Source organism: Myiozetetes cayanensis, unplaced genomic scaffold, assembly GCF_022539395.1.
Source record: "Myiozetetes cayanensis isolate MyiCay16 unplaced genomic scaffold, myiCay2020 scf7, whole genome shotgun sequence".
Lineage (NCBI taxonomy): Eukaryota > Metazoa > Chordata > Aves > Passeriformes > Tyrannidae > Myiozetetes > Myiozetetes cayanensis.
Window position 1 is genome coordinate 44,864,194 of NW_026087964.1, and position 26,262 is coordinate 44,890,455.

At 37.7% G+C, this 26,262-nt stretch overlaps 1 protein-coding gene across 1 annotated transcript in view; it reads left to right on the forward strand.

Annotated features, from left to right (window-relative positions):
• Positions 1-26,262, forward strand: part of COL25A1 (collagen type XXV alpha 1 chain) — a 306,336-nt gene that overhangs the window by 260,525 nt on the left and 19,549 nt on the right. Inside the window, exons 19-31 of the mRNA XM_050338528.1 lie at positions 6,730-6,792; positions 7,296-7,364; positions 8,266-8,310; positions 10,180-10,224; positions 10,774-10,851; positions 13,849-13,872; positions 15,163-15,207; positions 16,782-16,826; positions 17,126-17,206; positions 17,930-17,992; positions 19,646-19,696; positions 20,051-20,077; positions 24,608-24,661. Of these exons, the coding sequence (XP_050194485.1) occupies positions 6,730-6,792; positions 7,296-7,364; positions 8,266-8,310; positions 10,180-10,224; positions 10,774-10,851; positions 13,849-13,872; positions 15,163-15,207; positions 16,782-16,826; positions 17,126-17,206; positions 17,930-17,992; positions 19,646-19,696; positions 20,051-20,077; positions 24,608-24,661 (690 nt within the window). The remainder of the gene's footprint in view (positions 1-6,729; positions 6,793-7,295; positions 7,365-8,265; positions 8,311-10,179; positions 10,225-10,773; positions 10,852-13,848; positions 13,873-15,162; positions 15,208-16,781; positions 16,827-17,125; positions 17,207-17,929; positions 17,993-19,645; positions 19,697-20,050; positions 20,078-24,607; positions 24,662-26,262) is intronic.

Here is a 26,262-nt window from a genome sequence, read left to right on the forward strand (position 1 = left end):
CATGCAATTTCCCAGAAATAATTTTGAGAATCAAGGCCAGAAAATGCAATCATCATCAACATTGGATGGTATGCATGTGTCAGGAGTGCTTACTGGGGCATTCTTCAAAATATATGCAGCTCTTATCAATCTGTCAGAACCTGTATCCTCCAAATCCTGAAAGGTCTCATTTTCTGTCATGGAAAATGCTAAAACATAAGTAACTGAAACACAGAATGTTGTTTCCTCTAAAGCTATTACTAGTTGGAAGACTGAGCTTATAATGAACTATTTCACAGCATGTGTTTTATAGCATAGTTTAATTTTTCTTTTTACAACAACAAAAAAAATCCAAATCCAAAATTTTGAAAATGGTTGAATAATCTGACAGTCCATCATCTTGCTGTATTAAGAAACCAAGAATTTTGTCATCCACAAAGAAAACTTGACATCAGTAATCTGAAAGTATTTCTTTGCCTCAAATAAACATTTTTATAAGGTCGGAAAATGAGGGTATGCCATTAAGTTCTTTATCTTTCAGAGTAGCCATAAAAATTTGTGAGATTTGTTAAATATTGTTTTTTAAAGAAAACAATTTGAGGCCAGACTCTTCACCATTTAGCAGTTCAGTCATTGCAAAGAATTAAAAATTAGGTGCTCATTACAACAAGTTTTTTTATTCTAATCCTCAAAAGTAGTTACCATGCTGACTTGAATTATAATTAGCCTTTAAGTAAAAAGTCCATTATATGATCAATGCATTCAGAATTAATCAGAATTATTACTGGTTCTGTTAATACTCTCCCAAAGCAACTTACTTGCTGAGAAGACAGAACTTAAAAGCAAGGAGAAAATTAGGCTCACTAAAAAGCAATATATTTCATGCAAATAGGGGCTTGTTATGAAGCTTCAGGATTTTAGCCAGGTTGTAAGGTTTTACTTCTCTAACTCTAAATGAATCATAAAGACTAAATATGCATTTGGAAATTCTAAACCACAATTGTTTTTCTAACTTTAGAGACTGATTAGGGAGTAACGATATTGTTTCAAATGCGATGAGTGAGCCAGACAACCTGTTTTAACTGGCAATTTCTGGAGCCAATTCTGAAGTGATATGAAAAGCCTTAAGCAAGACCTTAAAAAATGGGGTTAGGGATTTTTTTTTTTTTTATCAGATTTCCTTGTACCTTGTTCATTTCCTTCTTAGGAGCTGAATACTGTAGTCCTCCTGAGAGCAGAATTCCCATGGACATCAGGCTATATATAAAGTCCCTCTAATGCTCTTTGCAGTGAAAAAAATACTCTCTGACTTGTACAGTCTAAGGCCAGCTGAATTTCTGAGAAATTCACTGCAACTAAGTGCTGCAGACAGAGGCAGGGCATGAGCAAGCACAGCTTCATCAACCACCATGGATTGCCCTGTTCCAGGCTCCTGAGAATTTAGCCCTCACTCCTCTCCAGAGCGTAGGCACTGCAGTATTTTGGTTAGATAGCAATCTCAGAAATTAAGTTTTAGGGCAGCAGAGGGCAACTTCCAGAAAATCAACACAAGCACCAGTGAACCAAATCCAATTTATTGTAACTTCATATCTGTTCCCCAAATTGTCTTGCATCTGGGTTTTGGGTGGTTTTTTTGCTAGCTCTTCTATGTATCTCCACCTTTGCAGGATTCTTTCAGTAGAGTTAGGCAAGGAAAGGGCATCATACTGTTTTGTTTAAAATATGCTTACGAGTGAGCCATGGTAACGCTGAAGACGAGCATAACTTGGTCTCTTGATGTGATTAAAATGAGGACCCTTCCATGTCAGTGCTTGTCAGAAAGGACACTTTGGGGTCTCCCAAGGTCTGTGACTCCTGAAGAATTTGCAGGTTGACCCATGCCAGACACAGGAATTTTTGGAGAACCATGAGATCTACAGGCAGGAGTTTGGAAGCTCCAAGCCTGTCCAAAGCTATGTGTTCAAGCATGGTCATAGTTTTCCTTAAGCCCACACAGCTGGGTTTTCTGTGTATGGAAAAGGTGGGGTGGATCCACTTTTCCAGAATCCTCCACAGAAATTGTGGATGCTTTGGCATGGTTTGCCAGCTCAGAGGTGTGCACACGCGAGTCCTGATCTTGGTACATTCAGACTTCTAAGAGAACACCAGAGAAAAGTGTGTGCCCTTACTTGTGGCACACCTGCCAGTCAGCCCAGGAGGTCCAGAACTTCATGGTCTTGGCACACATTGAACAAAATATTTCAGGACCAGTGAACTATATAATAAAGGTAAGAGTTTGACATTTAAATTTCCCTGGCAAATTCTACTACATAGCACTAGATAAGAGTAAGGATGGAAGTTACATTACTCCTTTCAAATTCATGGACTAAAGGTTGGTTTACTCACATTTCTATAACATAGAGAACATAATATAGTAATCCCTTGTAGCTGAAAATAGTAAGGTGACCCTGAGACTTAACAAGTAGGATAGTAAATTCAGAAATGGAAGTGAATTTATTTAATTGTTACAGGAAAGTTGGTGGTTTGGGTGCCTTCCTGTAGCACAGGTTTCTTCTTTTAGGCAAACACTGATCTGGATGGGAAAATGTGTGTTATAGTCATTAGAAAAATAATTGCAGAAGGAAGAACCTTCAGTGGGAAAACAGTGTATCCAACAACTACTGTTCTCTGCTGATTGATTGTATCAGCACAGAGCTGTCTGTTTCAAGCACTGCCTGGATTAGGTTTGTCTGTGAGAACAAAGTTTCAAATACTTCTGGTGGTGGGTGTCTCAGCTGTGCAATGAAGGCTAATTCTGACAAAATATAGTATTAGAATGACATTTTTAATAAACATTTGCCAAATTAGGGGTGTTTCAAACAGCAATCAGCATTGCAAAGGGTATTTCAACGGTTGCACCTTTTTTAGGCATAAGTCCAAGTTTTAGCCAATTAACAGTTCCGTAAAACTTGAAGATGACAGTGAGCATGAATTTAAGTGCATCTTAGGGTTAACCTCTAATATCAAAGCTAGTCTCTACCTCAGCTCATAAAAGCTTTGATCATTGTGAAAACCAGTTATGAATATATCTAGATAATAATCCTCATGAAACTTTGGCTATCCTGTGAAGTAAATTTTGAGGTGGCTTTTTAAAATTAAATTCTGAGGGAGCTCGCATTACCGTAGATGTAGAGCATGCCATTATAGGGCCCTTTAATGGTTTGGACATTTTATGGTAAGAGGTAAAAATGAACATTAAAATTGTTCGTGAATAGCAGTGTATAATTTGCTATCTGACCCACTAGTATTTCTACAGACAGCACATGTTAGAGGTAGTCTGTTAAAATATCAACATATGAAGCCACTAAAAATTATTCTTAAAATCACAACACATCACTTCTGTAAACTGTATGAAATTCAAAAGCTTGTTGATTTTTTTTAATACCAATCTGCCTGTGTTGTGATTAATACAGATTGCTCCAAGTCCTAAAAGTAGACAAGGTTTGAGTGCTGAAATTTGTCTTGTTGACATCCTGTGCAGTGTGGTGGTTTCTAAGCAGTGTATACCACAGGGTTAAAGTAAAACATGCAAAAGAGCCATCACTTGCTGATGCCTTTCTATACAGCTACCAAACAGTATTTCAAATGGGGGAGTTCCTTACCTGTCTTTCAAAACATAACTGTTTAACTCCTCTTTCCAGATTTTCTATTCCTTGTCCCAGCTTTGGCAGGCAAAGAAGCTTGCGGCAAATTCTTAGTGGATAAAGCTTGGATATTATTGTAAGGAGTTACAGTGAGATGTTTAAAAAAGTATTATAAGTCTTTGTTACTCTGAATCCTTGCATTCCTCTCAGCATCTCACAGTAGTTTTGAAGAAATTCTGAGTTCATTTAAGCAAGAGACTTAAGAACAGGAGGTGCTTCAGTGAACACCAGAGCCGCAATATTGTCAAACCGAAGTATAGTCATGAACAAGCCTTCACTCTTGCTTTCCTGTACCTATATGCCAGCTAAATCATAAATGTCATATATTTACAACAAAAAGCTAAAACTCTTAGTCCTTTATTTTCTAACCACATTCCTCTATGGCTCTGGAATCTTGTTTTCATAATGGACTAATCCTGATGGTCTCTCCCTTACCTTTGTGTAACAGGGACACCAGCATGCCTTTCTGAGAGGAAGGTGTTTTCTTTACATTTCATATGTCATTGTCAATGTTAATTTTGATAGATTCCTTTTTATTTTTTTTTCTATCTGAGTGGCTCAAAAGATAGCATAAAGCATGAAGTCAGCAATATTTGCAGAATATAATGGCAGGATACAAGTGGTAAGAGGAATGGGCATTGCTTCTCATGTAAATATCTCTCTTCTGAGTAACTGAGACAGAAATGGCAGAAACAAATTTGATACAGTTGTTACCTCCACTAACTTTGAATATTGCAGAAGTAATACCCAATTGAGAATTTTACTTAATGCCTTATACCATGGATACACTTCAGAGATTTGAAATATTAGAGAAGACATGGCTTAATTTCAAATCATCCAAACATGTTGTCTTTTTACTTAGAAACTTAGTTCAGACGGCAAATCAGATCTGTCTTTTTATCTACTTATCCTCACTAGCACAGCATAGAGGGAGAATTGCATGCATTTCTTGATGTAGCCAGGTTTTAACTGCTGCGGTTTGTTCCATGTCTGATAAGAATACAGTGTTGAATCATGTTCAACTTGGCATCCACCAGAGCCACCACGTCTCTCTCAGCAGAGCTGCTACTCAGACAACCAGTTCCTAGTCTCTGCTAACACACTGCTTTTTCCAGTCCACATTTGAAAACATTTGAAAGCTCTGTGCCATGTAAGACCTGTATTGTACTTATCCTGATTAAGCCACCAGCTTCTTCCATTATAAATTGCACTAGCTTTTGCAAAGCATCTTTTTCTAACTTCTTTAGAGACTTTGGGGGAAGGTGGGGCTTCCTCTTGGACTTTGGCCAGAAGTTTTCTTGTGGTATGCAACTGGTATAGTCCTGAGCAAAGAGCAAGAATTTGACTCAAAAGCTGTGCATCGACCTCTGAGTGACACTTCTAAGCCTTACCCCTGAAAAGATTAAGTCAAGTAGTCACTGCATATTTCATCTGCCTGAAGTCATAATAAGCTGGCCAAGAAATTAGCCCTGGCAAAATTCAGTGTTATAACAATATGGATCTAATGAGTACCTTCTCATTCTAAAATAAATGAGTGAAGCTGCATTGTTCTTCATTTACTGACATTAAAGTGCTTCCATCTGCAGTGATGGAACCTTATGTTCCTCTTGCTGGTGTGCAAGACTTATATAAACTGTAAGGGTTATTTGTATGAGAGCCAAAAAAACCCACAAGGTTCTCTGTGACATATTTGTCTCAGTTTATTTCTTTGTTGCCATATTTTCAACCATGGCCAACTGGAACTTTACATAAGAAAGCTCATTATTTACTTGTATTTTTTAATAACCTAAATTGGAGTCTTTGAGTGCTTTCTATGGCCCTCGATATAGCCACATGAAAGATCCTCTGGTTATGGGATTGCTTTGAGCTGTTAGTGATGGATTGCTGATGAGAACACAGATGAATTGCAAGAATACTTCATAATTTGCTCACCCTGTGCAGCGTACCTGTGTTTCTAAGGAGGGAAAGAGGTGAAGAGAAATATTATTCAACTGCTCCTATGCACTCTCTGTATGTTGTCAGTAATTGTATCACTACAGGATTTTGATACGTCTGTCTTTTAGCTATTTGAAGAGGCATTTGATGGGTAATAAGAGGCATTTGATGGGTAATTTTTAAGTTCAGGGTTATAGTTAAAAGGCTAATAAATAAGTATTAATTAGGTTACACTACTGATTTTAAAATTTATAGTAGCTTGTGGGCATATCTTCTTGATTCAAATTTGTGTGGAAAAAATGCAAGATTAATTAGCAGGAAACTTTATTCAGGAGAGTTTGTGAAGGAAAGCATATGGCTTATTAATCTTCCATTATCTCTCTTCAGGCATGGAGATAGGTAATAAAATATGGCTTACTCAGTGGCTCAGAGCTGTTTCTGCTGCAGCTCTGCTTGATTCCTGCTATTTGTCTGTTCTGTTTGTACAAATGAATGTGAAGGAAGGGGACAGAATAGAGAGACAATGGGGAGAACTGTGGCTCATTCTCAGCTGTTCACAGCCAGAGAAGATGTCTGGGTGCAGAGAACTGAAGTATTTTACTGTCAGAATGAGGAGGGAGAATACCACGGTGCTTCAAGTCTCTGACTTGAAAGGAGATTCAACACATTACAACAGTACCATCTGGCCTCTCCATTTGTCATTGCTTTGTCATACTCTTACCATCTCTGCCCATCTATTCATGTGCTGCATTAGAAAGCTATATGTGACTGAAAAGAACTGTCCCTTTCTAAGTTTAGGAACGCTCAGAAGCCTCTTCCTGCCGTCAGACTTGCTTTGATTAGTTGGATGTGTTGCTTTACGGACCAAGTTGCATATTAACAGTGCTTAACCTCATGAAACCCATATTTAACACCTTCTGCTTCATTTGCATTTCATGTGCTGTGTGATGGCTTGCCACAAGAATTTATGCTGATGAAAGTAACCCATGATGAAAAGTACTTCTATGTAACTGTTGCATCACAGCTGGAGAGCTGTAATCAATACAGGGGGAATACTATTCAAAAGAAACTAGTGTTACTATAATTACATACTGCTAAATAAATAAACTAACATTCCTCTGTATTTTTAAAGGGTGAACCAGGTTTCATTGGTCCTCAAGGAGAACCTGGCTTGCCAGGGCTACCAGGAACAAAGGTAAGGGGAGTTGGCCAACACTTCGGTGTGAAGCCCCTAGAACTGATGTCAAATTCAACTTCCTCAGCAAGTAGTAGAGACTGAGACTGTACTAATGGAGGAAGATGTGGAAAGTTATAGTTAATGGACCAGAGCTTCGAGATAGATCCATATATATATATACACATATATATATGTATGCAAAAAGTTTGAGGGCAGATGTTGTCTCACAACTTTTAGATTAGTAAATACTCTTTTTTCATGTTAGAATTCCAAAACTGACTTGTTCAAGAGCCAGAATATGCATGACTAAAGAAACTGTATTTTCATAAATGTGGTGTTTTTTAGAAAAATGGCCTGAAAGTGTGTACAGGGATTAGAGTTTTGATACTACCCACCAGACTGAAAATACAGAAAAAGTAAACCTCTGTTTGTTCTGTTGGCTTGGTCTCTTTGGTTGTGCTGATTTGATGTGTGCTAAAGACTGCCTAGTATTTTCCATATATGTGTATCTGTTGCAATAGGGTGACAGAGGAGAAGCAGGCCCTGTTGGGAAGGGTGAGCGAGGTGAGCCTGGAGTCCCTGGACCAAAGGTCAGTCTGATTTTATAATGGAAGTGTTTTGTTAGTTCTACACCATATGAACACATCTTTTCCTGCTGAGAAGTAGAACAAAACTTGGTGAGTGAGCTTCTAAATGGAAATGCTGTCAAATACTCTACTTCAGTCCAGAAGACAATGGCAGTTTTGTGTTCACAGCTGTGGAACTGCAGTCTGAATAGACTCTTATTTGGTCTACAAAGTAAAGGCACTACCTACATACGCTGTCATGAAATTGGCCTAATTCATTCCAGCTGAAGTCCTGACCTCCAGGTCCCTAACTTGCAGCATCAGTGTTTGAACTCTTTGACCAGTGTCGCTATTGAATGCAGAGAAAATCCATTTTGCATGCTGTTTTCTAACTCTCTGAGAAAGAGATCAGTCTAACTACATTTTAGCATTGTCTTAATATTTCCCTCTGTGTCAATACTGTCAAGTTTTTCTTTCCTAATGCGTCTTGAAAATAATAAGGCCAATTTTGCCCTCCTTGGCCTGTGAGTTTGTATTCACCTGAACCGTTGGGAAAAGAAATTGTGCTAACACTTTATTTTAATCTCCGTATGTTAGAATATTTAACTATATCTCTTGGCTATCATTTTTCAGGAGCTATGGAATGACAAAGACCATTCCTGAAAACCAGTGTTAATGATGCCTACTGTTTACTAACACCAATACTGCTTTTCCTTTGGAAGGGTGGAACCTGTGGCCTTTACACTCTGGTGTTAAAGAATATATTAATTTGGGTGCTATTAAATTCAGTGCCTTTACAGATTCATTATCTTCATAATATCAAATGAAGTGTTTCTGGTGTTCATACTGTAGTTAGTCATTACTAATTTCTTTTTCTCTGCACTCCGATTTCTCTATGATTTCTCTCCTATCTTCCTTCAAACAGGGGAAAACAGGTGAACCTGGATCTAGAGGCCCAAAAGGGTCAAAGGTTAGTAATAAAGAAACTGTCTTTAGTAGAGTAATTACTATGATGATTTTTAGGATCAATTATTTGTAACATTTCACAGAAACTTCACTTATCTCTTTAAAAGAACATGTAACAATCTGCAGTGTTCTTTATAAGTGAAACCTTCTCACTTTCAACTTTAGATATTAAAGTCAAAACTTACATGTTTTGAACACTATGATTCTAATCCTTTTTCTGTTATAACATCCATTCCACTCTGCTCTGGTTTTCCTCATGCAACTTGGTTTCTCTCTGTGTAACTGATATCCACATGCCAGGATCCAACACCTGGCTGTGCTATTACATAATTTTGTGGATCCACACTTCGGTGAGTTAGGAATCAGTGCAGTCCCAAGTACTGCAGGCCAGAAGTCCTACATATGATGACCAGAAGTCCTACAAAGGCAAGAGCTGCCAGTTGCATTGCTGTTTTACTACTTAAAAAACCCCCACTTTGAGTATATTTATCTATCCACCCGTCTATCAATAGATATAGTTGGTTCACACATATGGAGAGATAAAATGTATGTTTTTTCTGTTATTTTATCTGCTGTGCAAGTACTGTGCTCACTGGATTCCTTCAAAGCAAAAGCAAAATGAAAATATATTTGTTTAGGCGGTTATTGACTCTACTGTCAGAATAAAGGTGACAAGACAGTGCAAGCTGTGTGTGAGACTGTTTGCAGTACTTGTAAAGTCCTTGAAGAGTAGCCTTAAGTGCTTAAGGATATGATTAAATGAGTGCCATTTAACCTCTTTCATTCTCACCAGAAAGAAGCATTGGAAAACTAATGGGAGGATTAAAGTATCAGAGTGAGAGTAGAAGAGTAAATCAGCCTCTCATTTGACAATACTACCTGGGCATCTCCCACGTGCACCAAAATTATAAAGATATCCCTTTTAATTTCCTTTTTATCAAAAAATTACATACGATTTTCATTATACCTGCATACCTGTCATGAAAATCTGAAACACTGGAAGGAAAGGCAGATAGCACAACCTTGACAATGCTCTGCCACCAGCCTGCTCTCCGAATGTCTTCATTAGCCCCATATTTTCTGTGTGTTGTGTGAATTAGTCATTCACTGATGAATTAGTCATTCTTCCATGACTTTTACCAAAGTTCTCTGGATTTCAACACGAGCAAAAGTTGCAGTTCTTAACCATATTAATTTCAAGTAATATAAAAACATAAGAGCTTGCTGTGAAAGTGACTGTGAAACAAAATGAACTATGAATGCTGCATTATGAATGCATACATGTTTGAAATTCCCTCCATCATTTCAAACATACTACCAATAGGAAGAAAAAACTGTGTAAGTTGGCAATGATCTTAAGCCTTTCACAGAAAGGGAGTCAAGAAACTCTAGTGATGACAGTAACGTTGTGCTTATAGAGGAGGGAATGACTCAGAGCAGGACAGTTCAGAAAGTGGAGTCATGACCACAGAAAGAAAAGTTTATGCATTTTGAAACACACCTTTGAGGAAGTTGCTGGCTGTTTTCAGACTGAGTGAGTGTTCTCTTCAAGCTTTTGATAGTAGTGTCATTAAGAAGAGGGATGTTATACAAATTACTTAATTGGTAATCTGTCTTTTCTTTGTTTTTTGATATTTCTTACTCCAAACCAATACAGCACTCTAATAATTCACACAGAACTAATTCATCATTGTCAAGTTTATCATTACACAGATTTTGAGAGGCTTTTTCTTTTCATTAAAATACACATTCTGTTTAGGATGAGAGGCCGGCCCTTTAAGCCAGTTTATATGAGAAAACATATTTGAAAGGGAAGAACTATGTGATGTACTGGTAAATGGTATATCTGTTTTCAAATATCATTTTTACATAGGGTGATACAGGTGACAGAGGTGACACGGGATCTGCAGGTCCACGGGTAAGTTTACTTTTCATCACAGCTCTTTGTATTATACTCTTAGATTCAGTTCACGTGACCTGAAATTATAGCAGTAACTGTAGTTAAAGCTCCAGATGAAACTGGGCACTAGACTCTGTTGGAAGGTGTGTTGCTAACTGTCCTTAAATATGACTTAACATCCCACCGCAATTGCAGTCTCCTATTCACAGTTTGTGGGCTGAGTGTTACATGCCAGATGTTCTGACATTGTTCATAGCCAGTACAAAATGAGAGTATTGAACTGCTTGAATATTTCCCCTTGGAAGTTTCATATGTTTGCTTTCCCACTGCAGCACAAGTCACTGTGTACTGACCTGCTTATTTATCCTTTTTTTAATAAAAAAAAATGTTTGTTTCTTTTTTACAATACCTTAATTTTAATGCTAATCGTTGTGTTTTGTAATAGTATATTGTAAGTACAGTAGGATTCCAACACCACACAGTCAGGTTAAAGCATGTGTCAGTGGTTAAGAGTCTAGAATAGTCTTTGGCAGTTGTCTCAAAATTTTTATGGAAAATGTATTACAGGGACCACCTGGACAGAAGGGTGACCAAGGTGCAACAGAGATAATTGATTATAATGGCAATATCCATGAAGCTCTGCAGGTATGCAAACTTAAGGCTGGATTGACTTAGTCTGGTCTGGGAAAAAGCAGTTGAACAGCATTGTATTTCTCTTTTGCATAGACCTTGAATACATTTTGTGTGCAAAATTGTTGAGCTTATTAATCAGCAATCACTTTCTATATTTGGAAACCAGGTTTTCTATTTGGTGTTAGACAAACTATTTCCTTGATAAAATTTAGCTGAGTGAATTGGTTCCATGTCCCCTGGAGAGTATTGACATCATCTAATGAGGATAAAGCTGATTCATTGCTGGCTCTGGTGTTTAGTGCTGAATTCATGTAATAAACCACATACACAGGTTCAACAGAAGTGTCTGCTTTTCAATTCATGTAGTGTAAAATTGGCATTTCTTTTTTTCCTTGTTTTTCTCTTCCTCTTCCTATAAAAAGCAAAGAGCAGAATATTTGAGATTTGGAAACCATATAACGTGGTTCCATTAGCAAGCTGTGGATTCAATCAGCAACTTGAGTATGTTAAGTAGAGCAAGCACCAGTCTTCCCACTTATTCATTTCTGGAAAACCTATTTTGACTGGTGTGCAGAAAAGTGTGGAGGATTAAAGTGGGGTTACAAAAAGAATGAATGAGTGTTTGCATAAAAGCAAAGGACCAAGATGACATATGTCATTGCAGTCAAGGTGATTTACATTGCAGTATACTCAAATGCAAATTCTGTGCAGTATAACTCCACCAAAGTGAATGGCTTGCTTATGTGCAACTGAAGGCTGGATTTGGCTCATTGTGCATCTGATCATTTTCTCACTGAAGCCGATGAACTTTTTTTTTGCATTTACTCAGTGGGAGTGGGTAAATGTCTGACCATTCATGTGGTTTTCAAGACTCTTTTGGAAAATAAAAAAAAATCTCATTGCCTTAACTAAAATCTAAAAGCCTGTATGTTGTTATGGTGAAGTCCACTCTTTCACTGTGATTGGTATCTGTGGGGAAGTCTGCAGAGGCATGTTGTGAGGCTCTGCATTATATTTGTCTCTTTTGGTTTGTTTGTAAGGGATTTCAGGCACACAATTTTCTGTAATTTAAATCACTCTCTTGAGTTACATGCTAAAGTAGCCTGAAATTAATGTTGCATATTAGCAGACACAGATTTACCAGGGGCTTTAGCCCCTGTATCTCTTGTATTCTGTCTTTGTATCTTAACTCTGGCATCCATATTATTTTCAAGCTTCCTCAGAAAACCTGCAGCACATAAAGAAGCCTTAAAAAGGGACTAAAGCCTTTTGCAGTGGTTGAAAAATATTAGGAAGCCTTTATCCCATTGCAAATCATTTCAGATGTCATCACCTTCTGATCCAGGGCAACAAATAATTGATATTAATGGGAATGGCTGTGCAGGGAGGGTGTAAGTAAGATTATACAGGATCAAGTGAAAATATGCTTGCCAAATCCAGCTCAGTCCTTTCAGATGGCAAACACCCATTTCTAAGTCTCTTGGCGTCAAATTCTTAGGGTCTCTGAGATTTGCAGTTTTCTCATGGAAGTACCTAAGAACTTTCAGTGCTCAGCACTGACTAAGAATTTGCACATAATTTGGCCTACTGATTTAAGAAGTTGACAAGAGATTGCAAGTTCTGGGCTACCTGTCTATTTCTTATAATTTAATAATAAATCATCAGGCAGTCTAGCAGTTCAGTTACTTTGCCTCTTACCTCCTACTCGATCTCATGTGTCAGTGGAGAATGTCTTAGTACATCAGCACTGAAAATTGAAATCTTAAAATTGTCATCATAGTCCCAGCAAGACCCCTGCTGAAATGTATGTGCCTTTCACTTGGAAGACCGGATACAAAATTCATGTCTCTATCAGAATTGCTCTTTGGACCTATTCTGCTGAATTTCCCAGGACAAAAAGCAGTAGCTTCGAAGGTACAACATTTGTAGGAACTACGGCATCAGATATTAAAATACCTGCTACTGTAAAGGAATCTGGTAGTGGGAACATGTAAACAGTAATTTGCAATGGTTATTTAGATAAACTGAACTTTTCAGTACCTTCAAATTTCTTGATATGTTTCCATTAATATGTTAAAATACAAAGGATACAAGTATATTAAAGCCCCATGTGTTAGAGAATAATTTTTTAAAGTACTTTGTATTAAGCAGGTTCCAGATTCTTGCCAACAGTATATATTGTTGCGTTGATGTGAAGATTCTTTTAAAACTTAAAATAGAAGATCTGCAAACCTTTATTTGCACATGGAAAAAAAATGAGAAAAGCAAAATATTTCTTGTTTCATGTAGACCAGTAAGTTCTTCACAAGCAAAAGGAAACCATATGCAAACTGCAGTATTTGGAGGTTTTACTCTGTTTAAAAATATGGACGAGCATTTAAATGACTTCTAAACATATTTTCACTTGCTTTTAAATTCCTTAGCAAAAAAACAGTGTTAGGTCAAGATATTTTTCCTCCTTCTGTAATTAAGTATCTTCTGTCTTGCCAAACATTTAAAGCGGAATTGTAGTATGTATAGGTGGGTTATGAACTGGCAGTTTTGGATTTTTAACTGCATTTCTATATGAAAATCAGTCATATCTCCACTCTAGGGATCATTTTTATTAATTAAACATTAGTGCAAAGTGTGTAGACATTACAAAGCCTTGGGCTGGTCTTTTAGTCAACTTAAGACACCAATTCATCATGTTTTCTTAAAAAGTTTAAAAAACCTTTTCAAAGACTTCTGCTATGGTTTTGCTATTTAGTTGTCATTTATTTCATCTCTTAAGTTGCTCAAAAACCTGCAGTCTTCACCTATGCAAAACCCTAATCCCCACAGAAGCCACTCAGCTAGTACAACACCAAGAGTTAAAAATAACAGGATTTTTATTCATGTTTTTGGAGGCATGGTATCTCCCAGATGCAGTATAGGTTCTGTGGAGATTATAACTGTAGGAAGCAGAATAATATATATCATTGTTTAATTCTGCTAATGATGTCTCTTGTTAATGCGTTTTGCCAACAGAGGATTGCCACCCTGACTGTCACGGTAATTCCTGTTGCATGAACTACAGTGTGTTATAAAACTTCTCCTTTGTGTTGCAACATGTTCATATTTCTGCTAGCTCAGGACATGTCTTCACTGGATGTCAGCCTGGTTCATCACAATATGTATTTCTTTATTCGTTTGGTGTTCTCATAACAAAATACCCATTGTTGAAAGCCACCCAACAATGGAACCAATTCTGCTCCTGCTGAATTAATGGCAAAATCTAAGTTTGTTTAAGTGAGAAACCAGGAAAACAAAGAACTCAGTACTTCTTTAGGTACACATCTAGGCAGATAGCTGCTTTGGAATTTTTGGTGTATGTTCCCATCTGTGGGTGTCTACCTGAGAATCGAGTGAAAACATGAAGCAGGATAAGTGAAGTAGAAAGCCCAAGTATGAGGAATTCTGTTTTCCCATCTTGTCAGATCTCAGAAATAAAGTTAAAATTTCCAGGACCCATCTCCAAAATGTGTGGACAACTGAAGACTTCAGTCCTTACTGCAGTCAATTTCTGTAGGAGGTTTAGCTGCATCCAGCCAGACACAGTGTCTGAGAATACTGACTCCAGGTAGGAGATGTGTAGAGTACTGCAGGTTCAACCACTCCTTAAAGTTGCAGACTTGGTATAAACAAATTATTTTATTCTTCTTTGTTTCTTTTGTTTCTTCTTCTTCTTTTGTTCTTCTGTGCAAGATTCATTGTATTTTGTACATATCCTTTATGTTTATTCAGGGGATTTTTAAATGTTGTGGGGTTTTTTTAAAGCATCCCCACTATCCACCGTCCAGACCAGTATTTGATACATGGCACTGTGTCCCCAGTCTGAGGTAGAAATGAAAGAAATTATTCCATGGCACTTTCACAAAGTACTGGGTATCCCCAAATTCACTTAACATCTTTTAGAAGAATAATCTTTGCAATCAGTTGGAGATTTCTCCTGATCTTCAGTTGTTTTGAGTCAGGCTGTGAGGGCTGTCAAATGTGGCTGAGGTGAGTTTTGGTCTCCCTTCCATTAAGAGGGGTTTTGCCATTTCATCAATAGGAGCAGAGGAGTTTATGATAAAATATGAGCTGTACTGTTTCTTTTAACACTGTTTTTTGTGGTACCCTTCTAGTTGTTGGAAAGTTGTCATAGATTAACAACTTGTCCATAAATGGTCTTGATTTGCCTTATGTTCAAAATCTAACCCATTTTGTTGCAGTAGCTGTATTAACATTTACCCTGTGCTTACATGGCAAGTTCTTCAGGAATTTATTTAAAAGCTGAGAGGTTTGTATGTTTCTGTTTAGGGACCACCAGGACCACCAGGACCCCAAGGGCTGCAAGGGCCAAAGGTGATCTTCCTTATTTTACCCATTGTATCTTTAGTGTGGAGTATTTTGTTTTTCTCAAATGGTGTATGCACACAGGTAAATGGAGCTTTTTGGTACAGCTTATTTAAGTGTAATTTTACCAAATGGGGTGTGTTTCCCAGATTCTTTAACTGTAGCTTTCCAGAGTAGGTGCTTTGATTGGTTGATACACGCAGATGCTCAACTAAGAGCCAGAAAAATTAATTAGTACTGAAAGTGTGCAGAAGCATCCAACTCAAGGGTGTGCACTAAGGCTGTTCCTTAGGATATTGCAAAGTAGCCACACAACCAAACAGTGGCTCCTGTGCCTCACTTCTCACTTCTGGGAATGAGTCAGGCAAAACTGTGTGCAAGACACCACTGGCCACAGTATGAGTGCATGTGAATGCAGCTTTTGTCATGGTGGTACTCACCCAAAGAAGTACAGTATTTTCTAATGTCAGTAAAAATTAAAACATACACGTGGGCAGGAGTCTGGCTGGAAACCCAGGCCTTCTAATACCACCTGGCTGGTGCTGTACATATACCAGAAGGCTTGGTGAGCAGCCCACACAGAGGCAATGAATACCATATGCTGCACTGTTCCATAAAATTATGTATATGAAAAATAATGAATTTGCCTATACTTAAAAAAAAAAAAGCATTGAAGTTAGTGGACTCTCTCTAAATTGCTTTTTAATTAGTTGCAATATTTCTCTGTTTCTTAAATAATAGATACTGCATCTTCCCTCAGTGTCTCTAAGCTCTTCCAAGAGCAAGTATGTGCATCTTCAACAACAAAACTAGACATTTCAGTTTTAGACTTCATCCAGTGTTTCATATGGAAATACATCACAGTACACATGTTCATTGTTTTGAGAAATTGTGAAAACAAGGTTCATTCTTCTATGTGAAAACTGAGAATACACAGTTAAGTGTGCAGAAATTGCTTTTTGCGTTATCATCTACCCAGCATTTCTGCAGCCTGGAGTATGTTGTAAAACACAGAGGAGTTGGAGTGTGGAGGAGGTTGTGTTCCTTCATGTGGGTGAGCATTATCATTCAAAATCTATGACATAAAGCAGAATTCAATGCTGTGGGAGTTTGTTTCTGATATCATAGACTCTACCCATCAGTGTAATTTGCTCCCTTAGAGAGTGCTTCTCAGGAACTGGTCACAGGACAGTGTTGTGAATGTGAACTCCTTCCCTGGATGATTCGTATAGCCAGGGAAAGAAAACATGAAGTCTCTGTGTACCTTACATAAATTGACAGCCAGGATTCCATATTTATTCTGGAAGTGGGCAAAGTTTCCATTGGATTGGGGTCTTTTCACTCCTGGGATTTTGTCTTCTCTTTCATTTCTTTTTATGCACTTGTCTGGTCTTTATGCAACCCAAAGTTTGTGTAGTCTTAATCAGCAGGGCTATTTTTTCGATATAGGAATTATACACATATTGGTTTTTTTGGAATGACATTCTCTGGGTTTCTTGGTTTTAATTATGGCAATTTCTCTACCTCTTTCCTCAAATGTCTGGGGCAACTGGGATAATGCAATTCCATCTTATCTTTTGCAGGGTGAACCAGGATCCCCAGGAACACCAGGAGTTGATGGAGAACAGGTATATTATGTGTAAATCACATAGTGAAGAACACATGAGCAGCCATAGGTTATTGCATGAAACTTCCATGATCCCAAGCTGTAACTTAGATTTCATAATCTAAATAATACTATGATGATAGTAATTAATAAAGATTATATTGCTGCATACTCTGTGATCTAATGATGTCTGTATTTCTGCATTTTCATAGCAAAGATATATGCATGCACAGGACTTATGCAGCTTATGAGGGTCAAAGTTAGAACTCTGTTGGTGTCTCTGTTTTTTTACATGACTTGCTGAATAAGTCCGTATTTTAGGGTCTTAAGGGCTCAAAAGGAGACGCAGGTGATCCTGGAATGCCTGGAGAAAAGGGAGGAATTGGACTGCCTGGCCTGCCAGTGAGTATGAAAAAATAATTATTTTAGCTAAAATACTTTTATTTTTTCTCTCTTACATTGTCAGGAATTTCCAACAGTGCTGATGAATTGCAAATGGGATAGAAAATACTGGGGAGAAAATTCTGAGATTGTTCTGCAGCTAATCTAGGAGGAGGTGTAAGATTGTCAGAATTTTTCATTACACTTACAGTCACAAACAGTATTGCATTGGGAAGAGGGAGACTAGTTGGCAAGCTGTCCAGAATTGTACCTCTCTTGTAATATACAACACAGCTTGGTCAAGTGTAGCTTGTAGGAAAACGGAGCTATATTTTGAACACTTGTCAAGAATTTCAAATGACTTAGAGTGAGGAGCAAGAGAAAATGCATCAATATTTATGGGATGTATTCTTCATATATATATGAAATTTCTCAGCAAAAATAGAAACAGTTCTGAAATTGTATCTGTAGTAGAATATGTCATGAGTGGAGTGCCAGCTTAAGGAATTGTCAGGAATAATCCTGCGACAATTGACAGCTATCAATATGAAAGCATCCCTTTATGTTTGTTAGCAATTATTAATAAAGTAATCACGAAACTTTTAAAAAGTATTTCCTTTATAGGTGTACTGTCTTATTATTTTTTAAAATTAGAATTATTTGCAAATAAATATTGTCACTTCTAGATTGATTACTAATAAGATTAAAGCTGTTTGTAAATGCTGTTTCATAATGATTTTGTAGGGAGCCAATGGTATGAAAGGCGAAAAAGGAGATGTTGGTTTGCCTGGTGCCCAAGGTCCTTCAGTAAGTCTCAGTGTGGTGTTGCAATGAACACAGGAGTCCAGCAATGGTTCTCCAGCTTTTGATTCTGAACAATACTTCGTATTCATCATGAATGATCTTTCCTGAGAATAAACAGACTTCTGGTCATAGAGCTAAATACAGGTCAAGTTTTAAAGGTATAATTCCTGTTCTGTTCTATTCTCTCACTATGGACAACAGTCCTGCTTGCTTCAGTGAAAGCCTTCTGGCTCTGTCATGAATCAAAGTGTAAATGGGGAAAAACAAATCCCCACACAAACCATAATCTGTCTCAACACCTTATATTCTGGGAATCTCAGAAAACCAGAGGGAGAGAGAACCTCTTGGGATCTCCAAGAACCAGACTAGACTGACTTCAACCATGTGACCAGGGTAGTGACTAGTTTTATGAGACCAGACATTACCCTGATTTTTTTTCAAAGCACTGCAAAAGCATTAAAAAACAAACAGAAAAACAAGCAAAGAAACGAAGGAAAATTAACCAAACAAAAAACTGACACCAAGCAAACAATCTCCCACAAAGTACCTTTATTATATGGGTGATTAACATTATCAGAGCATGGTTAGATAGGAGACCTCAAAGCAGTTGTTAACTACCACTACCTTGTCACTCTTGACAGAAGCCACAGCTCTGAGGAGAGTCTAAGAAGCTCCCCTGTGCTGTCACAGGACATGATAGGCACTCTGCATCTCTGAGTCTCTTTCTCTGAAATGAAGCTTAGTTTGTTACAAATTAATTAACAGACTCGTTCATCTTGTTCTGCTTGTTTTCACTTGAAGGAAGGCTTTCAGTTTTCAGGAGATTTCACAGATGGTGGAATCTGTCTTAGGTTTCAAAGTGCATCTCGTTGCCACTGTTGCCATACCAGCAGCTAGTGTAGCAGAGTGGTTGTGCATAATCCTGGAGACCCGATTTTAGCATCCCTGCTGCCACTCTGCAGGTTATGATAACAGCCCTTTGGGATTAAATCCAGGAAGAGAGCTGATACTAAACTGTATATATCATCATAAAATTCTTTCCATGGATTTGTTCAGAACACAGAAAACCAATACAGAATATGTGCACTAAATACTCAGCAACCTGATTACCTATTTTAATGGCTTTAGAGAATTTAGACAAGTGGTCTAAATTAAATAAAAGGAGAGAGAATGGGCAATTTTGAAAATATGCCAAAGCCTAGCTTCAATTTAGTATCTTTTCCATTCATCATAAATAGGGATAAAACAACACATCATCTTCTTCTGTTTCTCATGATTAAGCAGTACAAGAGAGGACTAAAGACCACATGCCGTAAAATATTAAAATTTCAAGCATCCCTGCTCAGTACTGTCTGTTTTACAGAGATTTTTTTTTTCTCATAGTGTCCTAAAGTATGTCATAGACCCTAGGAATAAGAATTAGGAGACAGGCAAGCTGCCATATGCTACAGGCAAATCTACACTTTTGATACCCTGTCTTTCAAATGAAAATAATTCCCATTCCCAAAGTCCTGTCTAGATACGCTGTCAATGTTCCCTGTTACATTGCTATTTTTATAAGTGCTTGCTAACAGAAGAAGGGTCAGTCTGACTTCTGATATTTTTGCAGCAGTTCTTTACTCTGCATGATTTAATGCCATTGTTTTTTATCTGTAGATGATAGGACCACCTGGACCACCAGGGCCACATGGTCCTCCAGGCCCTATGGTAAGCTTGGGAGGAAGAGTGGGGCTAGAAGGGGCTTAAGCCCTCTTGCCACTTTAATGCCTGCTTATTAGAAGTGTTATGAGAGTGCGTGGCCATTAGTGAGGGACCTAATTTAAAAAATTTTTTGCATGTCTTAAAATTCATAGGAAGTAGAGAAAAAATTTGCACCTGCCTATGTTAGTGTTAACATTCTAGTGGTCTAGTTCATCCAGGTATTTACAACTGCTTTATTGACAGCTGCATTTTGTTTGTGATTACAAAAATATAGATGCAACTTGCACCCCTATAAAGCAACGAACCCTTGAGAAAATTGTAGTGTATTTTCATAATGAAAAGTTGTATCTTTATTTTCAGGGACCTCATGGACTTCCTGGCCCAAAGGTAAATTAATACCTATCTTGAACAGTGATGCTCTCAATGTCTGCTTTGCTCTTTAATGCATGCGGCTATGTTTTGTCATGTCTCATTTGATAAATGTTTCTGATATTCTTAAACCTTAAAGCAGATTTTAATAGTTCTCCTCAGCATTAGCTGAGTTCCTTTTCTATATTAATATTTGTGATATGGCACTAAATTGTTTAGTTTCCTGTTTATGGTCAAGCTACTATTGCTTGAAATTAGTTTAGAACACAGAAGCATGTTACAGGCTCAGGAAATGAGTCAGAGAAACTCTCTTTGTGCTCTCTTGTATCTTCTGCTTCTTCCAGTGTGCATGGCCTTTCACCTTCTTAGGTGCCATGTATTTTACTGAGCAGTTCCTTCCCATATTATGCTAGTTCACCATCACAAACTGATGGGTGTATTTTCATGTTTTTTCCAAACTGAAATTCCTGATCAGGCAGGTCTGCAATACTATTTGGACAGTTCCCGTATTATATTACACAAAGATATACCGTAGGGCATCAGTGAAAACAACTCAGGAGGGTAGAATTGAATTTTGGCAGAATTTAATATTTTAATTTGTGCTTTAATTCAGTAATCACCAGTAAGCTAAAATTCAGCATGACACTACAGCATAGCATTTGTTAAGGCTTGTGGTCTTGTCAGGATGAGCATTTGAATTCCTATGACTCCCTAATAACATCTACCTTTCCCAAAAAGTAAGAAAGAGAAGGAGAAGAGCTTTCTTGTGTAATTTTTGGACTTTGTTTTGACTACTTATGAGACTGTTCGTGTTACCTTGGCTCAAGAAACCTGAGTCATAAATCATTTTTTAAAATCAAGTCTGTTCCATTTTAACACCAGCCCTGCCTTACCTCAGGCTTTTGGCCTGAGACTCAGGCTTTTGTGGGATTTCTCAGGTCTGTTTCCAAAACTTCAGCTTCAGTGCTACTGCTCTGAAAGTCACATCGAGTCAAATAGAAGGAGAATGAAGAAACAGCTACTTAGGCAGGGTGCAAAGCAAGCAGATGATGTCTGGAGTTACTTAAACGAGGAGACTAGGTTCTACTGAGATTTTTTTTTTAAATATGAATATGATATAAGGTAACATAATACATGGAAGAGAAAACTAGGAACGAGGCCATAGGGAGCAGCCTGAATGAAATACCTATGTTTTTCTGTTTCCCAAAAGGGTCAAGTGTGGTCAGTGTTCTTTTTGACTGAGCAACTCTCATGCTGCTATAGTTTTTCATTATGCGAGAATGATTTATTGGCAACTCCAAGCCCACCATTATCCTCTTAGTGATGTTTAATATAATAGCCTATGCATAATTTAACAATCAAAGCAAGACAAAGTGCCATTTCTTATATTGTTTAAACTTCTCTGTATGAAGACAGAAACTATGGACCTCCAAAATAGCTTGACATTATGTAACCTATGCTGCTGCTTTTAATTTTTTCACTGTTTAATTCTGTATGCTTAAAGGTTTAAAATATCTTTATGTAAGATTTTGCTGCAAATTCCAGTTTGCTGTAAGGGAAAGTATTGCTTCCTCACCAAATGCACTATTCAGGAGATCCCACTGTAGAAACCTACAGTTTTGAGGCTTATTTTTCTGAGCGTTTTCTTTCAGTTGGAATTACCTGCGTAGGGTGGTTTATGGGATTTGAGGAATTTCCAAAACCCCCTAAAACTCATTCTTAATTCAAACCATCTAACTATAGTGGCAATTATTAGGAAAAGATTAAAAAAATGTGTTACTCCTGAGTTTCCTGCAGGTTTTTTCCACACAGATTTTAAATTTCCAGCAGACACCTCCCAAGTGCTTTTGCCCAGTATTATATCAGTATGTAAATTGCCAGTAAACTGAGAAGGTTGAATTTGTATCTTTGTTTCAAACTGGAATTTGCAGCTATTTCTGAGTCTGGCTTCTTCTATCCCAGCTTAAGCACCCATTATAGCACCAAAAATTTGGCATTTATACTTTTACGTTTAGGGTGAACCAGGGTTAAATGGTCTTAAAGGATTGAAGGGTGAACCAGGTCAAAAGGGTGACAGAGGGCCCCTTGGTCTTCCAGTAAGTAAAAAAACCCAACTATTCAATCTCAGTGCAATTCACAAACTTTTCTTTCTACTCCTGATGAACAACTCTGATTTACTCAGTAGCATACACAGAATATACCATGTTAGAATAGGGCATAACTCTTATTTCATTTTGTCCCAAATCTGTGCTATTGTCCAAAGTAACGTCCTGTAACACCAGTGTTGTCAGGTTTAATTTTTTGTTATGTGTCAGTTGACAGTGTTCAGTGTCAAAAGGATGCCATCACCTTCATTACATTAGTCATACTGTTACTTAAGTGTTGCATGGTGTTTGCATTTAAAAAAGAATCTTCCCTTTCCTCCATCTCCTCAGTTATTCTTCCTTTGATTGCCCTTCTGCAGTTGCAATGGAGAGGTCTAACTGAGGAAAGTTAAAAATTGGTTTAGGGAATTTAATTTTTTTTTCACTGATCGTTATCTTTTCCTCGTTCTTTAGAAAATTTCCATTCTGAGTGTTTGGCATAAATTTTGTCTTAGAAAGAAATTAAGAACCCTAGAAATATGGAAACATTAATATATTAAAGTTTAGGATGATAAAACAGAAAATACTTTATGTGTTTGAAAGCATACTGGAAAGATAGCTTTACTTTTTTTGTCACGAAAGGAGTTCATTCATTTTTCCTTTCGTTATGTTGTATGAGGATTATTCCCTGGGATTTCATTGTTAACAGTAAAATGGAGAAAAAAGACTTAATTGACCCAAAGAAACACAAACCCTTCTGATTAATATTTACAAGGATTATGTGCGGGGCCTCTGGACAAGGTCAGCTTCACTGAGAATTTAAGTTTTAATTTATTTGGAGGAAAAAAATAATTTTCACATTGACAGTTACATACATCTCTGTAGAGAGTGAGTTTTGGAGGCCTGAGCCAACACCCTGAAAATGGCTAAAAGGTAGAAGAAAGTTTTAGTTCTTCCAGAAATATTCGTTCTAAATCAAGAACAACATATGCTATTAGTTTTTCAAGTTTACATAGATCTTGTCTTCTACTGCTTGTTACTTCGAAATGTCATTTTCAGGAGCAAAGTCAAAGATTTTGATGTTCCATGGCTCATTTTATTGAGTTGGGTGGATTTTTGTTTTAGTTGAGGTTTCTCTTTGTTTTGGTTTGGTGTTTTTTCTGGGGGGATTGTCCCGCAGATTATTCCCTCTGTCCCGACCAGTGTTGTCCCTCCCTGGCCGCACCGCCGCGCTCTCACTGCTGCTCTGTTATTCCCACACAATCCACGAGGGGTCAGCCCATCCCCAAGGATACTGAGGCACACAGCCCGGAGCGCCGGGTGCTGCTACTGCAGCCCGTGACTGTGCTCTGAACTGGGAGTATATTGGGAAAACAGGAAATGTGATTGTCTCCGGGGCTCTTGGAAATGAATGAGGCCATTGTAGTCAGGATCCAGATTTTGTTGGCTGCATAATGCAGTATTCTTGCGCTTAAATATTTTCCTATCACAGTTAACACACATTTTTTCTTCCTTTGTGTTTAGTATTCAGTATTGTCATTATTTACAAATTAGAAAGCATGCAAGTAAATTACAAAGTAAATATTTGCGTGTTTAAAGGCTCGAAACCACCCTAACATCTGGTGTTTGCAGCACTCCTATAGCTTGACAATATTCTGGTCCAATATACTGTGATGTGAGGGCAGGGCTGGGTCAGTGATGTTACACTAAAGTGAGAACAGAATCAGGCTCCTGATGTTCTGTGTGAAATTTTAACTAACATGCTGTAGTAATGTGATACCCATTCCAGAACCCTGTCACAACTTGTACTGTACGTTTGAATTATGTTTATTTCATCAGTACCGCTTACTAATCTCGTGTTCTTGTCATTGGTGTTGTACCCATCATCCATGCTTCCACCTAACCACACAGGGAGCATCTGGCTTAGACGGAAAGCCAGGACCCCGGGTGAGTCCCTTGTCTTTCTGTGTCACTCTTTGTTACTGAGTCCATGTCCTTCCCAGGGGCTCTGTCAGCCATGCTCACACACTGCACGGAGGAAGGAAGGCCAAATGCTGCAGGCATTTTACATGCTGTGTTAGAGGGGGCTTCAGACAGACTCTTGAGGCAAGGCATGTGGGAAGGATGATGTAATTCTCTGTAGAAGGAGTTCTGAACATTAAAAAGGTGGTTTAATTTTGATTTCTGGTTGGACAGCTGCCTTGGTTGGGTTGCTTATTTTCTTGAGTAAGGTAAGGGATTTAGCAAACTCTGACTAGAAGGATGGTTTACCTCATAACAGGAGAGGCTATAGATGGAGTTTTGAAAGCCAAATGGATTTGTTCAGCTAGGTCCCATCACAATTAATTTTGAATTTCAGCCAGTGAAGACTGATTCCTTGTTAGTTCTTGGCTAGAAGACAGCTATTACGACTAAAGAGTTGCAAGAACAAGACTTTGCTCTTACCCTCTGTTTCCTTTTGTAGGGTATAGATGGCTCAGTTGGTCCCCATGGCCCTGCAGGTCCTAAAGGAGACAGAGTAAGTATATGTTCTTTGTGCTTCTCTTTACAAAGTGACTGCCACAATGGAAAAATGTCATATGGGTACTTTTTTTACCTTTATTTTATTTTATTATGTTTTACCTTTATTTGTAATTAGATGTTGCTAAACACAACAGTATCTCCTCTGTTTAAGGATTAGCCCAGAACTGTAAATGCAGTCTAGTTACACATCTGTTTATCTGTTTAAGGGTTGACATTTTAACTCATTAACTTCAGAGGACCTGGTATTTTGGAATGACTAATCAGTAAGAAATTGACAGGACTTTGAAGTTGTCAGTACCACACAGAACGTAATTTTTATTGGTTTCATTATTTTGTGTAAGTTGAAAGAACAAATTGGGACAAAATATAGTATGATCTGATTATATAAGAATGCAATGGCAAAAAAAAGAAGAGCATTTCTCTCCTGTATGCACTTAAATGTTTTTATCCAGGAAAAGAGTCTCCAAGCTCTGTAATTTTTTTTTTTTAAGCTTAGAAGATAGGAGTCCTCCTGTTTAATTTGAAATATTCACAATAATTTTTTTCCAGTGAAAATAGGATAGGAATTCTAATCTTTAAGTGTGAGCCTGTCACCTTTAACAATACAACCATCAACTTACACGACAAACTAACAGATAATACCTCATACTAACTAAAACCTCCAGGGAATCGCCAGTCCAGAATTTTGTCTCTTTGACTTTCTCACTTTAACAAAACAACTGTGCTAAAGTGACTTCAGACTGGCTGTATTAAGGACACAGCCACATGGCAGAGGTCCAGTTGGCTTCACCAGCAATATGTCTGAGAAAGGCATGATTCGTTTTTACAGAGCTGTGTACTGAGAAATAAATTCAAGACATGCAGCATAGGCCAAAGTAGGAACAGTAGACTGTAGTTACCACTCAGGTTAGTTAACTATCTGAAGGACTTGGGAATTTTTCCTGTTTTTCTAGGGGATTACAGGTTCAATTGTCTTTTTTTCAACTATTTCTTCCATTGACTCTGTGAAAAAAATAGTTGTACATCATCCTCTGATCCTCAGTAAATAGTTTAGATGAGATGTGCATGTAAAAGTATATAAAAATAACATTTTATTCTTGCATTATGAACTTTTTTGTTAAAGGATATGCACACATACTACCAGTTGAAATGTCTTTGAAAAACAATATGCTATAATATAAACTATTTTTCTAGTCTGTGGAAAATAACTACTAATATTTTTTTCTTGTGAGAGTGTGATGTCATAAGAAGTCATATATCTGGATCTAGAATCAGCCCTACTGTGGCTGTTGACAAATAGTAGTTACAAAGGGGGTAGGAATGGCTGCAGTGGAAATCAGTTGAATAATTGCATGAGCACAGAGGGAGAGATTTGCAAAAATATAGAGACTAAGGTGTGCGAGAAATTCCTGCACACCCACTGTTTTCTGTGTAGCTAAATGAATAGGAGGAAGTTCACAAGACAGCTGGAAGGTTTTTTCCCAAGCAATCATATAGCAAGATTATCGCTGTAATTGTTCAATACCATTTGGAAGGAGAAGTTGTTTGTAGCATAGTTATGTAACAGGTGCCTGACATTGATATGTGTCTCGTTAT